Source organism: Salminus brasiliensis, chromosome 6 (assembly GCF_030463535.1).
Source record: "Salminus brasiliensis chromosome 6, fSalBra1.hap2, whole genome shotgun sequence".
Lineage (NCBI taxonomy): Eukaryota > Metazoa > Chordata > Actinopteri > Characiformes > Bryconidae > Salminus > Salminus brasiliensis.
The window spans coordinates 20,391,766-20,405,364 of record NC_132883.1 but is presented as its reverse complement, the minus strand read 5'-3'; the positions used below and the strand labels follow the sequence as shown (position 1 = coordinate 20,405,364).

Here is a 13,599-nt window from a genome sequence, read left to right as displayed (position 1 = left end):
ATCGTGTCTACAAACCTTTGGACATACAATGTACCTGTCTGGGGACATTTGTTTAAGACGTGAAAAGGTGCAAATGTTCTTTAATGACCGCTGCACTGTGTGAAATAGTACAATTTTTGGAAATAGGTTTTGCTAAAAGGTTTGTATTCAGAGGCTCAGTTTGTGAACAAAAATTCCAGCATGCAGTAATTAAGGCAAGGCCGAGGGAAAACAGGCAGAGGTGCTGGTGGAGACGAAAAAGAGGTTTGAAAAGAGTAAATATTACTCAACTGATGGACATGAGATGGACGGAGTTCCGCTGGAACTTGGTAGAAGACCAAACAGAAACATAGACACAGATGACTATGACAACAAATGACTAAGACAACAAATGATGAAGTCTCAGTTCCAGTTCTTTTGCCCTTGTCTATGTTGTAATGAAGTGAAAGGGCCCTTAGCATCGAGAGTTCTCTTTAAAACACTGATCTGAAAAATTCAACGAAGCACAATAAAGTGGACTTGATCTCCAATTTTACAAAAGTGCTTTAAGGAATGCTCCTTCTCTGCCATGCATACTGTGTTCTCCATACCCTCCCCATGCATCAGGACAGGAGAGACCACCACTAGACTTCAGGACACATGCTTGCCTGTCTGCTGGCACGGAGTACCAAAAAACACAACCTCAGTGCAAGGGTGCACCAACAAAGCCATGCATTCACACTCAGCGCTCAGGGGAGGACAGTGATACCGTTTGAGGGAAGAAATTCACACGTCCCACGCACATTCAGACATGCATTAATTAAATAACACCTTACTTCCATCTCTAACCGGACAGGCTTTCCATCTATTTTTCATTTAATAAACATTTAATCTAATGAAATACGGGTCAGAGAAAGAGACTAGCTGCGAGATGGACTTTCAGGCTATGGTCATTGAAATAGTCAGTTAAATCAGAGTTTAATGATTAAACTCCAGTCCTAAATTTGCATTTGAACCAGTGTGTCAACTGCACTTGAATTAGGGCAATTTTCCAGTCTGTGGTCACTCCCCCTCGATTTGCTGTTGTGTCTTTGCCACAGAGTCCACAAACTTTAACAGAGCAGTGTTTTCCATATCAGTATAAAGGTTGATGAATCCAGATTCTAGTTACAAGCCCTACATTCACTAAACGCATCCCTCATAAAAGAAAGAAACATACAACACATACAAATGGAATGACAAACAAATAAAACCATGTATTCGTGAGAATGCTGGGTTGTATCTGGAATTTTAATGCGTTTTCATTCAATATGTGGGAAAATAAAATAAACTTAATGTGATTTTGATTCGTCACTTAATTATCTACTAGATATTCAAAAGAAACACAGCCAGGGGATGCCAACCATGAGGGCCCTGCCCTCCAATCTCAACATATTCCAGTCGCAAATCTAAGAAAAAATTAAAATAAAGAAAGATGAAAAAGAAAAAAAAACAAACAAAAACAAAACAACATAATGTGCGTAAAATGTACAATATAGTAATCCCCACCTCTAAACACAGGGTGGGCCTAGTTTATCTTGCTGTAATGAGCTACAACTCTTTTCATTCACAGTTTTTTGTCCCAATTCAGGGTTCCATCTTCCAAAGCAGATCCTAAGCTTTGGAACGATGTATTCATGCAATTGGGGACAAAATAGGTGCAAACAAAAGCTTGGGGTGTACGAGAAGATCACCAACAACTGCCTCTTATATCACCTACACTCCTTCAGGACCAAAGTAAACATGTACAAACAGTGGGGGTAATGATGGACCGTGCTGTTGCCACAGTTGTGTTTGTTGTGGCTGATGCTGAAAGGGGGGAGGGGTTATGGGAATGACTGAGGAAACAGCTTTGAACTGCCTGGATCTATCTAGCACATGCATCAGAGGGTCCAATGTGATGTCAAGATGCCTTGATCTTTTGACTTGTCAACGGGTCAAATCAGTGATTTATATAACAGATGAAAATCAATTTTCTAAATGGTGCACTTTCAATTGTAGTTTATGATGCATCAATGTATGTCTCAAAAAGACCTTGAACATAAATTAGAATTACACCTTAGCCAGGTTTAAAAACAAACAAACAAAAAACCTACAAGATCTTTGTACTGACAACCATGATATTTCAATGAAGCCACAAAAACAGGAGTCACTGACTGTACCTTTGAACACTGAAAAATGAAAGAACTCTGAAGCACTAAAAAAAGATATATTCCAAACACATTACATGGTTTTATGACAAGATGTTCACAGAAATGTTTCTTCACATTCTACACAAATAAAAGATTTGATTTGGGCCTTCACAAAACCAAAAAAAGCTTTACATGGTGTTGAGAAATGTCAAAATGGAGTAGGGAAACAAAAGCATTGATGAGAGACTTAAACCAACTCAAATATGTGTCACAAGGGTCCTAGTATGTGCAAGACGCACTGTAAATGTGTTGATACCGGGCCTTATAGATGTAAGCATCACAGTGGAGAGGCCCTTTGGCACCAAGAAGCATAGTACGTAGTTTCTGTGAGACTGGTCTAGGACAGCATTAATATGCATCCGAGGCAATTGCAAGTGTTGATTAACCAGTCATGTGTCTTAGAATTAGGAAGAACATGCACACGTTCCTTTAAGCAGTACCGTGATTAGCCTACCTGAGCCCTCTTATTTGCGTGTGGAACATCAGGCTCATCAAATCTCCTGCCTATGTTTTGTGATGGTCATGACTTTTGTTGTATCCAATAAGAGGAAATGCATGCCATACCCCCCCCCCCCATTAACTCCTACATCCTCAGTTTCTCTCCTTGTTTATCTCTGTATTACAAAGATGACCTTTCATCCTTTTTATCCTCTAAAGCATATCCTCACCCCGCACCCCCCCCCTCCCCCAAAGAAAAATAAACAAAACCCACACACAAAGGTTGTTCCATATTGGAAAATCAAAGAGTAGAGTTTGAGCTCCCTACCAAACGAGGCTAACTTCCGGTCTGTGAGCTCCCTCCTGCTGGTGAGAGGAAATGGAGTGAAAGAGAGGGGCAACTGCTCTGCATTCCACTATAGTGGTCAAGAAGTTCTCTCTGAACATAGCCAACATAAACCAATATGATGCTATGTAAAGTAAAGCAGAGAGAATATGAAGGAATCACATTGTTCATGTATGGGCTTATTTAACAGTCCTTTGAAAGCTTTCACTTTTAAGTTACCCTTTAACACAGAAATTGAGAAATTAAAAATGTACCCAAGTAATAATCTTTTCTTCAGGAGGAATTGTGTTGGGGGTAATTAAATTAAGAATGACGCGAGACCACAGTGTTAAAAAAAACAGAACTGAAGTACATGCTGGGAGTGGATTTCCTCCAAAGATGGCACATCTATCTTAATTGGTTGACTTCACAGAACACAATCTCTCTGTCTAAAGGCGCTTTAAAGAAAACGAAAGGGGAGCTGACTATTGAATACTCTAGGCTACTTCCAAACGCAACTGCAACACCAGTCATTTACAATCCTACACACCACTAAAACCCAACAACACTACCGCATCTGTAATCGTAGGTACAAAGCACACTGTGAAGATAAAGTGACAGTTTGGTAATGTGCTGGTGGTTGTGGAAGTAGTTGTGGAGGTTTTAGGAACCATAGATGTTACTTCTGTATGCCTTGCATACCAGTGTAAAAGAAAGGGAGAAAGGTCAGTTACTATCTACTAACTGCATGTTAAAACAAGAAAGTAAGATATAACACCTAAACATGTTAGTCAGCCACAGCGCAATAGGCAAAGTAAGACATCAACACAAGACTAGATCAACAAATAGATCTTCTCCCAGCTTCTTCTGGTGATGGGTCGTAAACACGAGAAAGATAAGCGGGAGGAATTGAGACAGAAAGCTTGTGGGAAGGAGAGAACGAGGCAAAGAGAGAGAGTGTATCTAACAGAGAAGTTGGAGATGTTTGGACACAACTTTGCCACCACTGCGTCTGATGGAACTTCCAGGCACTGGTATAAGTTTGGGTTTAAAATGAACTGGTGGAAGGTGTAGTCAGCCTTTTACCAATGTAGACCCTAGAAAGAACAGAGCACAAAAACTTAGAAGATGTAGATCACAGAGTAAATAAACTATCACATTTCCATTTAAGGCATTTAGCAGAGGCTCTTATCCAGAGCAACTTACAAAAGTGCTTCGCTGTTTACTCCGAAAAATACCCTTATAGACCATGATCCAAAGATATCTCCTAAAATCCTTGGATTCGATCCAATGACTCGGCATCATGGGGCAGATCCAGGTATTTTTTAATGGGTTGCTTTTAAGGTACCCGATCCACCTCTGATTTCTTAGGTTTGCTATGGCAGAGTGCCATCTGGTGTTCTTTATTGAGAGCCTTAATTTTCAGCTGCTGCATTTTTACTTCTCATTTTTACCCTAGAAGCTACCCTAGTTCATTTGTGTCACTGTTTCGGTGAGCAGAGCAAAGCAAAAAAAGTGTGGTGACTTGATCAGTCAGCTACCAATACAAAAGCCAAAGTTGGCTGCTAGTTCTAACTCTCCATTCCACCTTAAATAGTGCAGCAGTTACGTTGTTTACTTTTAACGGCAGATCGTATCTGCTGCATCATTTAGGGTGAAACAGAAAGATTGGGGAAGTGAAAAACTTTAGAGTCAGCAACAACAGACAGCACACAGAACAGCAGGTAAAATAGTTTGTTAGTTAAAATGTCAGAAGAGTAAAATGTAGTAAAATGTTTAATGTCTATGTTCTGCCGTTTTTGTCCACGCTGCCAAAACCACCCAGTTTGGTTGTGGGTGTGCAAAGACAAAGAAAATTTATTCCATCTCCATTTAGGCAGATATGAGGTTACTCCCATCCGGTCATCTCTCTGGAATTACGCCTGGTTAGAAACTAAACCATCATGGAAATGCTCTTTTTAACCAGTAAGAGAACCACACTCCTTTCTTTGGTTCTTAGTAAACAAGTGTAAGCACATCTTACTTGGTTTAGTTTGGCAAAAAAAGATTCGATTCAAATCGGTAGTAAATAAAAAAAATCCCTACCTTGAACCCCTAAAGTCTGCCTCTCAACAATCCCACATTGTTACATTAATTTGATTTTAAGGTCTATTTCATATCCCATAAGCAGGAATGAGCAGACAACTTACCCTAGTCCCAGGGCAAGAATGTGAGAAAGCAGCAGAGAGGGGATGAACACTTTGAGGAATTCAGCCGAGAAGACCCCTCCTTTCTTCATGACTCCAGTCTTTCTCATGCTCAAAGAGACCGAACCTGAACGCTTTGGGTGTCGGAACTGGAACTCCCTGTGAAAAGCAATAAATCTATCATCTATGTTGGACACAATCAATCTCTGTTGACTAGGAGCACACAATATATGTTTATTATTATTATATATTGTGCAGTACTAGCCCATTAAGTATTGGTCTTTCCAATACTAATGTCACATGAGAGAACACTGGAATATGCCATTGAGACCCTTATTCTGGTCCTGTAATTTGTGAGGTGGGGGCTCCATGGATCACATTAATGAGCCTTAGGTGTCCATAACCCCTCCATTAGTTCACTGATGTCCTTTCTTGGACCTCTTTTGGTAGATACTGACTACAAGATCGCCCTGATGTTTTGGAGATGCTCTGACCCCCTGTCGTCTAGCCAGCACAGTTTGGCCCTTGTCAAAGTGGCTCAGATTCTTATGCCTGCCCATTCCATCTGCTTTTAACACATACCGATTGTACCCACCCCTTGATAGATACCACTGTAGATCACTTCACCGGTCAGTGGTGTTAATGTTATGAAAGATTGGTGTATCTGCATACTGAAAAGTAGCAATACAACGGCATTGTTCAAATGGACCAAATTAAACTTCTAAGTTTCAAAAATCTTAATGTGCTGGGAATGTTCAATGGCATGCTCTATATCAGATGTCAGGTTTACAGATGAAGAGCACATTTCCTAGTGTGTGTACAGAATGGCTTAGGTTTTAATGTGTATGTCCTGCATTCACGGAAGGTTACTCACTTGGGAGGTATATTTTCAGGCCGACTGGACCAGTCTGCCACCCAGCTCTCGCCTTTATTCATGAGGATGTCGTCCTCTCTGTCCTTTTCCAGACTGTCGTCCTCTGACTGCCCAGAAAGGAAGAGAGAGGAAAAAAGTAAGCGCCAGTGTAGAATATTTCCAGACAGCGATGAGACACACCCAAATTAAAACTGCAGCCTAGGAAACAAACAATCTACACAATGTCACACTCACATCAGATCATCCAGTCATTAGTCTTACCTGACAATCTCTCTCACTGGGCATCTCCACATCAAAGGTGATCAGACCTTCATCCTGCTCAGGACTGTGGGGTCTGGGAGGACTGCAAAGTATCCAAAATAAATTAAAGACATTGTCAGAACAAAAACTCATTGCTTCATTTTATTTTTCAGTCTTTTTTTGTTAGTTTCGGATATCCACTCCTGCCATTACAAGCAAAAATTGCAAACCACCATGTCACTAGTCGAGAACAGGCTAACTAACCCCTGCTACTTTGGCTGAGCAGATTCAATATTTTCGCCTCCAAAAAACAAGTGAAGGAATGAGGTTATGACCACCCCACAACCCAGGTTAGCACCCAGTGACTGAATTATTAGCATGGGCTGCGGGACAGTTAAGCTAAGCACCAAGTGTGACGGTGAACATTTGTTTTTTAGTGAAGCGAAAACAGATTTTTGAATAACTATGTGACAGTGCTATCAAACATGCTTGTAATCTGTTCCCTGAATTTGACAGGATGTTAAAGACAGGACAAAGGTTGGGACACACAACCTTAGCTACAGAGATATATGCTGGTACATAAGTAATGTAATATTTATGACCTTTAATTTAGAAAATGTCATTCTACCTTCAACACATTTACAGCAAACAAATATGTAGTGATTATGGGTTAGCACTACTTTATTTAATCTTAAGAAGCACACAAAAATCAAGGCTTTCCTAAAAGCTCTTATGGCCCCTTGGAATCCTTTAAATCCTCAGTGGCACTGACAAGGCTGTCTGGGGTACTGACAGTGACCGTGAGTTTAATGCATCCACTGGCAGGGCTTAACCTCAAATTTTAAATGACTGAACTTGTTCTGTATTTGTTTGCCCTCCCAATGGCTTTATTTGCAAAAACAGTTTGTCCTATAAGCCCCATGGACAATCTCCCTTCTATCACCCACAACTCTCTTTTACCATAACAGGGCTACTTTGATTTATATCTAGTCTGGTTTCTTCTGCGGCTTTAAAGACTGATTTCAAACATAAATAAGGTGTGTTTCTCAATTCCTAAGACAATCAATAGTGACAGCCTTATAGTTCTTTATCTACACTAATGGCACTTTTTCCACCGGGCAGTGCGGTACAATGTGGTGTGGGTACTTACTTAACTAGGGTACACAATTCTGTATTTGGATACCATCCCAAAATGCTACCACTGAATGGAGAATTGGTTCTCTCTCTGCTCTGTGAGCCTCAGTGCAAGGCAATATCCTATTTATCATTTATCCTAACCACTTTAACAACTTAGTACACATGTATTTAGTGACAGACCAAGTTAAATGAAGTAACAAAGTGCTGCACAGCACAAAAACAGGAGACTTTATTTTGCATTAGTGTCCTGAGGCTCTCCACCTTTAGTAACACCAACTACTCAGCTATGTTAGCAACTGCATCCATGTCCTTCCAGCATATTTGTAATTCATATTACCAACTACAGAGATTGGCGCAGAACCAGAAGAAAGATATTTAGCTAAACTCAACACCAGTATCATAACTGCACTATGCAAATCTGGTGAAGCAGGCAAGACAATGCTTGCAAAAACTGTGTAACGCTGTGTAGGAGTCATTTTTGTATAAAATCTTGTAATTGTATGTGTTGATTTCACTTCATCGCTGGTTCTGTAGATCTCAATTCATCCAGAAAAACGTGTCCATGGTGCCTCAAAGCACAAATTACACACCCTGAGGATTGAAATACCAATCCTCCATAGTGCTGCTTTAATAGTAAGCACATCACAGTAACAGCAGCATGTGATTCAAGTGGTGATTTGCTGGGCAGTGGAAAAAGAAAAACAACAAAACAAGGGATCATGTTTTCAATGGCACACTGTGCTACACTGCACCGTACCACCCAGTGGAAAAGTGCCATTTGGTCTTAACATACTACTATATAGCAAACAGCTGCATGGCCTTGTATGTTCAATTTACAAAGGACAAACCCTGCTCTTCTCTCAGTTCTCTTACCTGTTACAGGAGGAGCTGCTGGGGCTGGACTCGTGCTGGGCATCCAGCAGAATCTTCTCCATGTCTCCATTATGGATGGAAGAGGATGAAGGGACATGCTCAAGGCCTCCAGCCAGGCTCTCCTCCTCCACTTCCTGTACAGGCTGTAGGGGAGCTGAGGACTCTCCTACATTTCCATTGCCGACAGAGGCGGCCAGGCCAGGGGTCAGCTGCTGGGAAACTGGCCCCGTGTTCCCATTCAACTCCAACTCCACCCAGGAGCCTGAGGAAACCAACCAAGAAAACATGCCTCTATGAAATGAGTTTCTGGAGAGCGGTCAAATGAAGGGAGTGGTGGGCAATATCATGATATGCCAGGATTATTGTGATATATTACATCACACAAACATTTTCTGAGCATATTAGGTGCCCCGTCAGTACTTCTAGAACACATAACATCTATCATGTCTCAGCAAAAGAGATTAGATCAGACCAATTAAAGAGCTTGTAAAAACAACAAGAACCAGTGTAACCAGATAAACTGCATACTGACAAGCAGATGTTCACGTCAGCTCATTATGCGATTGTCTTATTAATATGAATTTTTAAACGAACTGTTTGCTTCCATTCCTTCTTAAATTGTTTAATTTTTGCAAATGCTACATTCAAAGGTGCATATAATTATATTATAAAATATATAATACTGTGATACAGAACATGAAACATGGTCACATTTTGGCAGATTACATGAAGGTTAGGTTAACATTCAGACCTTCAAAAGGGGGCTCCAGAGGACCAGCCAAGAGGCTAGTACACATAAGACACTTTAAGACACTACTCACACGATACTGCAATTCACAACAGATTACACTCTGCTGTTGGCTTTAGCATACACATGAGACATGTCTGGGTGCTGTCTGACCCTTGCTGTTGCTAAGCAACACTGTCTTTGGGCAGAAGCACGACGTACATAAAGTCATTGATAGAAACATGCTTTAAAAATATATATTTTTGTACGTCACTATTTGGGATAAAACAGATGCCAGCCAACCAGTACTAAAAAAAACAAATACCACATCGACAGGCTGATGTACATAATGTACTGATGTAAGGAACATGGATAAGTCCCTGTGGCATTTTGGAAATAAGGCTACTACAGTAATGAAGAGCTGGCACTGATTAAGCCTGGCAATGGCCGACCTCTCCACTTCAACATCCGGATGTGACCCTGTAGATAAGACAGTGTCCTTTATTTCACCCTGTGTGTTTTTTCCTCTTCTTTCAATCAACAACATTATAGGGCCTTTTTGTATTTGCCCACAGCCAGACCAGTTGCCATGGCAGTGCATGAGTCCAGCATTCCATGGGCTTTTCATCAGAGAGGCATCAGTTGTCACCCTGCATTAAAACAATAAAAACCTCAGGGATACACTCCGCCCAGTTGCCTAACAAAAGGACTAGTGAGTCAAGCCCTGCTGTGCTGTCCAGAGCTTTTACTGACCTAGCTGTCCCTCAGATCTCAGCTGATTCTGACTGGACAGATGCGTAACATGGACAAGATATCATAGCGTAATTACCTTCCTATGAATGACATCATGCAACTTTACATCAGATTTTATTACATCAAAGTTTTCAAGCATCTTCTTGCAATGCAAGTCTCAGTTCAAATATGGCCAGACCTAAACCCAAGTTTAAGCTTTAAGAATCATCACGGTGAAATGTTCTTCAAGCATTGAATTTCTGAAGAATATGAAGGAACTGACAACCGAGAGATGTCAACTCCGTATCTGCACCACGCTGCACAGATATAGGTTATTCAGAAGCAATTTGGGTCAAGTTATACAACATACTGTTAGGGGACTTCTCTTGCTGCTGGTTGTGACAGACTGGTTGCTACTGCCTGGCTTCCAGACCAGCTTTAATGGAATCCACCGCAGGATTGGCGAGTGGAGGGGGGGGGGGGGATTATGTAATCTCTGGCGTGCTGTGCTGAGGTAAATCAAACTGCTCTCGTTCCCTCGCTCTCTATTCCATCCCCCACTGTTTCTTTAACCCAGTTCTGTCTGCGTGCCAACAGAGGTCGCTAAGCCTCCCACAGTGTGTCTTCACATCCAGTTTGGGCTTGGGAAACATGGGGACAGAGCCTTGTTTACAAATATGCCTGCATGGAAAGCCTGGTCATTTGGGTGAAAAGGTCAGAGGAACACTCTGGGTGTGATCTTCGTGCAGAAAAAGAGAGACAGAGAGAGAGAGAGAGGTTGGGTCTCCAATCTCAAAACAGGAGATTAGTTTGTAGACCACATGCAGGCTGTGTAAACAAAGCCAGATCTAATGACTTTAGGTTCTAGCCAGAAACATGTGCAGCCTTGTTCCCTTGTTTCTGCCTGCAGTACAGAACGGACACAGGCTGAAAATGAGCTGCAGAAACGAGTGGACAACTAGGCCAGCTTCATTGTTATTTACAACTATAAAGTCAGTACAGCGGACTAAAATACGGGCACAAGCTATAGTGTTTAGAGATTTCTGCGACCAAAACAATCGATCACAGACAGATAATACAATAGATTATTGAGGCCTTCAAATAATCTATTACTATCTAACTTACATAATGTCCCACAGCCAACATAAATGTTAAGCTACAGCAGATGACTCTAACCTGAAGCTTTTTAGTCCTTATCAGAGGCTGCCACAACAGCACAGTAACATGCCACATGTTGTAAAGTGTCCAGTCTGTCTGGTGTTCAAAAAGCTCCTAGGGTGCAGCTCAGGACCAAAAAAATGTGTTGGTAATAGACTGGGCTGAACTCAGTACCTTTCAGTAGCTTACATTTCCCCTCCCAAATGCACATTAATGAGCATTTAGTAATACGTTCTTCACAGGGCAATACACAGAAGGTAGGCCTGTAAGGGACGCTAATATTAAATGAATGAATGAATATGCAAAACTGGGTTAAACTGTCTGAGTAGAGGACACCAGTGAGAAGCATTAACAGGCCATTTTTAGACTCTCCAGTCTACAGAGACCACAACCAGCATTTACACATTCTGAACACTTAAGTTTAGACTTCATGACTGATCTGATCCAAAACAACTATCTCTGTTGCAGGGGAATGCCAACTCCCCCCTTTAATTTCCTAGGTGCTCATTTCTCCACGTAGACATGACGAGCAGGCTCTGTTTAGAGGTGCTGTTCATTTTACGTGCAGCTAAGACTGATACTCGGGTGAAAACGCCTTTGTCAGACTTCAGCGTATGTAGCTGAAATATAAACAGTGTGTGGGTAAAGATATGAAGAATAAGAAGGTATTAAATATCTGACACGAGAAACAATTCGACACAATACTTAAGCAAACCAGCTTCTCCATGAAACTGTAGCTAACACTTGCCTAGTTATTTACAATTCCCCGCCCCCGTCTCCATTTTTCTCAACCTCCTCTTCTGCCTTGTTTTGTATCGAGTTAGCCCCGCCCCCTTTAAACCGCTAATACACTATCTGACCAACGATTGGTCCACGGTGACTCAATCATTCCACCTTCTCGCGCTAAGCCTCGCCGTCGGCGTTTTTTATTGGTGCTCTTAGGTGACGCGCCCCGTCCTCCCGCCTCGACCCCGCCCTGCCAGCGCGAGGAGGAAATTCCAACTACCGACCAAAGGGAAACAAAAGGCGTTGCATAATACTGTTAAAAACCGAGCGAGAGAAATAGAGCGGCCCAGAAAGAACAAATAAACCACCGACATCGACACTGACACGAGCTGGCTGTCAGTTCTGCAGTAATGCTATTTAAAAGACTTTACCGTTCAGCCCTGGCTCCTCGTTGTTGTTCTGCTGCGCGGCGGCTGCGGCGGACATGTTTGCCTCTACAGTCACTCGCGCGCCCTCCTGCACACGCTGCCGCCTCGCGAGCCTTCGTGGCTCCACCTGAACCAACTGCGACGTCATCGGTTGTGATTGGTCGTTGGATTCAGTGCACCGAATCGACTCTGTCTAACCGCGCGATTCATTTCAGCGATTCAAAATGTAAAGAGAGATTCAATCAATCAAGCTAATTAATCTGATGTTGGTACCTTTTACTCAGTAATGGAGTCAGACTCCGAAAGCACGAAGTACAATCTGAACAGAAAAAAATAACACAAAAAAAAAAACATCCAAAGCCTTCAGAGCGAAAATAATTCAACGTTAATTTTTTATATGTGTGAAAATGTGAATTGATAATTTTACGAGGTTAAAATGTACAAGTATATTTAAAACGTTCAAATGTTATTAGTCTCTAGTCTGCACCACGGACATAAACGTTGCACTACAAGTTCAAGTAAGGTCTTGTGAATGGGTTCAAAAGAACGATTCATTGATTCATCGCTGGACACCGAAGCTTCTCTACAGCAGTATTCATCACACACGTTTTTCTGGCCTTCAGAAGAAACCACAACAGCCCCAAAAAAGTTTTAGGGTTTTTGCGAGTAATGTGAGTTAAAAGGCACCCTCACGTTCTTGTCCTTGTGGATTCTAACAAAGGCCTATGTGCTACTGCAATAGCACCACTTCAGCCATTAAATCTCATATATATAGGCTTATTACATCATGAACCTTAGCTATTAATTATTTATTATATGGAAAACTCTAATATGAAAACTGCAAGAAAGAAAAATATGGGATCATCCAGTGGTCTTTGCAACAAAAGAATAATGCTTTTCATCACCTTGAAGATCTTTGGTCCCCAAAAAGTATCATGATGGGTAAATGGAGAACATTACAGGGCATATTTCCACAGAGAACACACCCCAGTAGCTTTGGTTATAGGACAAGATATATAATCAGGGACGTCTCAGTCTGATCCAGGCCTATTTTAATGCTAGAGAATTAGATATAAGACCAATCTCATTACCATCCTTTGTTATTGTAATTCCAACAGAGCAGTTTGGTGACCTCTAGATATCATTAATGGACATTATTCCCAGTCCACTGAAGTAAGCACTGCTTTCAAAAGCTGACTAAACACTTTAACTTCATTTAAGCCGCTTTTTCTCGAGACCGTTAAATTATTTTTTTGGTCAACCCACCAAAAGGCATGTGGGGAAATGCACTCCCACCATATCTCTTGAATTATGGCTGGTTAGAAAAAAAAACTATCAAAGAACAATTGAACCCGCATTGAACAGAGAGGAGCAGCCTAAAACCTGGAAAGGGACACCCCTAGTTGAAATAATGTATCTTCCAACCACCCCGGGTCATGTATTACCACTGAGCTTCTATACTACCAAATCTAACCCAACACTAACTTTAACCCCACTATAGCAAACTAATGTTTTAATGTGATGGTTTATTAAAGAGCATTTTTTTAATAGTAAGAGTTAAAAACT

At 41.4% G+C, this 13,599-nt stretch overlaps 1 protein-coding gene across 1 annotated transcript; it reads right to left on the bottom strand.

Annotated features, from left to right (window-relative positions):
• Positions 1 to 1,227: 1,227 nt before the first annotated feature.
• Positions 1,228 to 12,171, bottom strand: bnip3la (BCL2 interacting protein 3 like a). The gene is made up of 6 exons (XM_072681940.1): positions 12,037 to 12,171; positions 8,263 to 8,524; positions 6,274 to 6,355; positions 6,013 to 6,119; positions 5,142 to 5,297; positions 1,228 to 4,049 (listed from the first exon to the last, which is right to left on the bottom strand). Exons 1-6 carry the CDS (start codon positions 12,089 to 12,091, stop codon positions 4,001 to 4,003), a joined length of 711 nt encoding a protein of 236 aa, XP_072538041.1. The 5' UTR covers positions 12,092 to 12,171; the 3' UTR covers positions 1,228 to 4,000.
• Between the last annotated feature and the right edge of the window lie 1,428 nt (positions 12,172 to 13,599).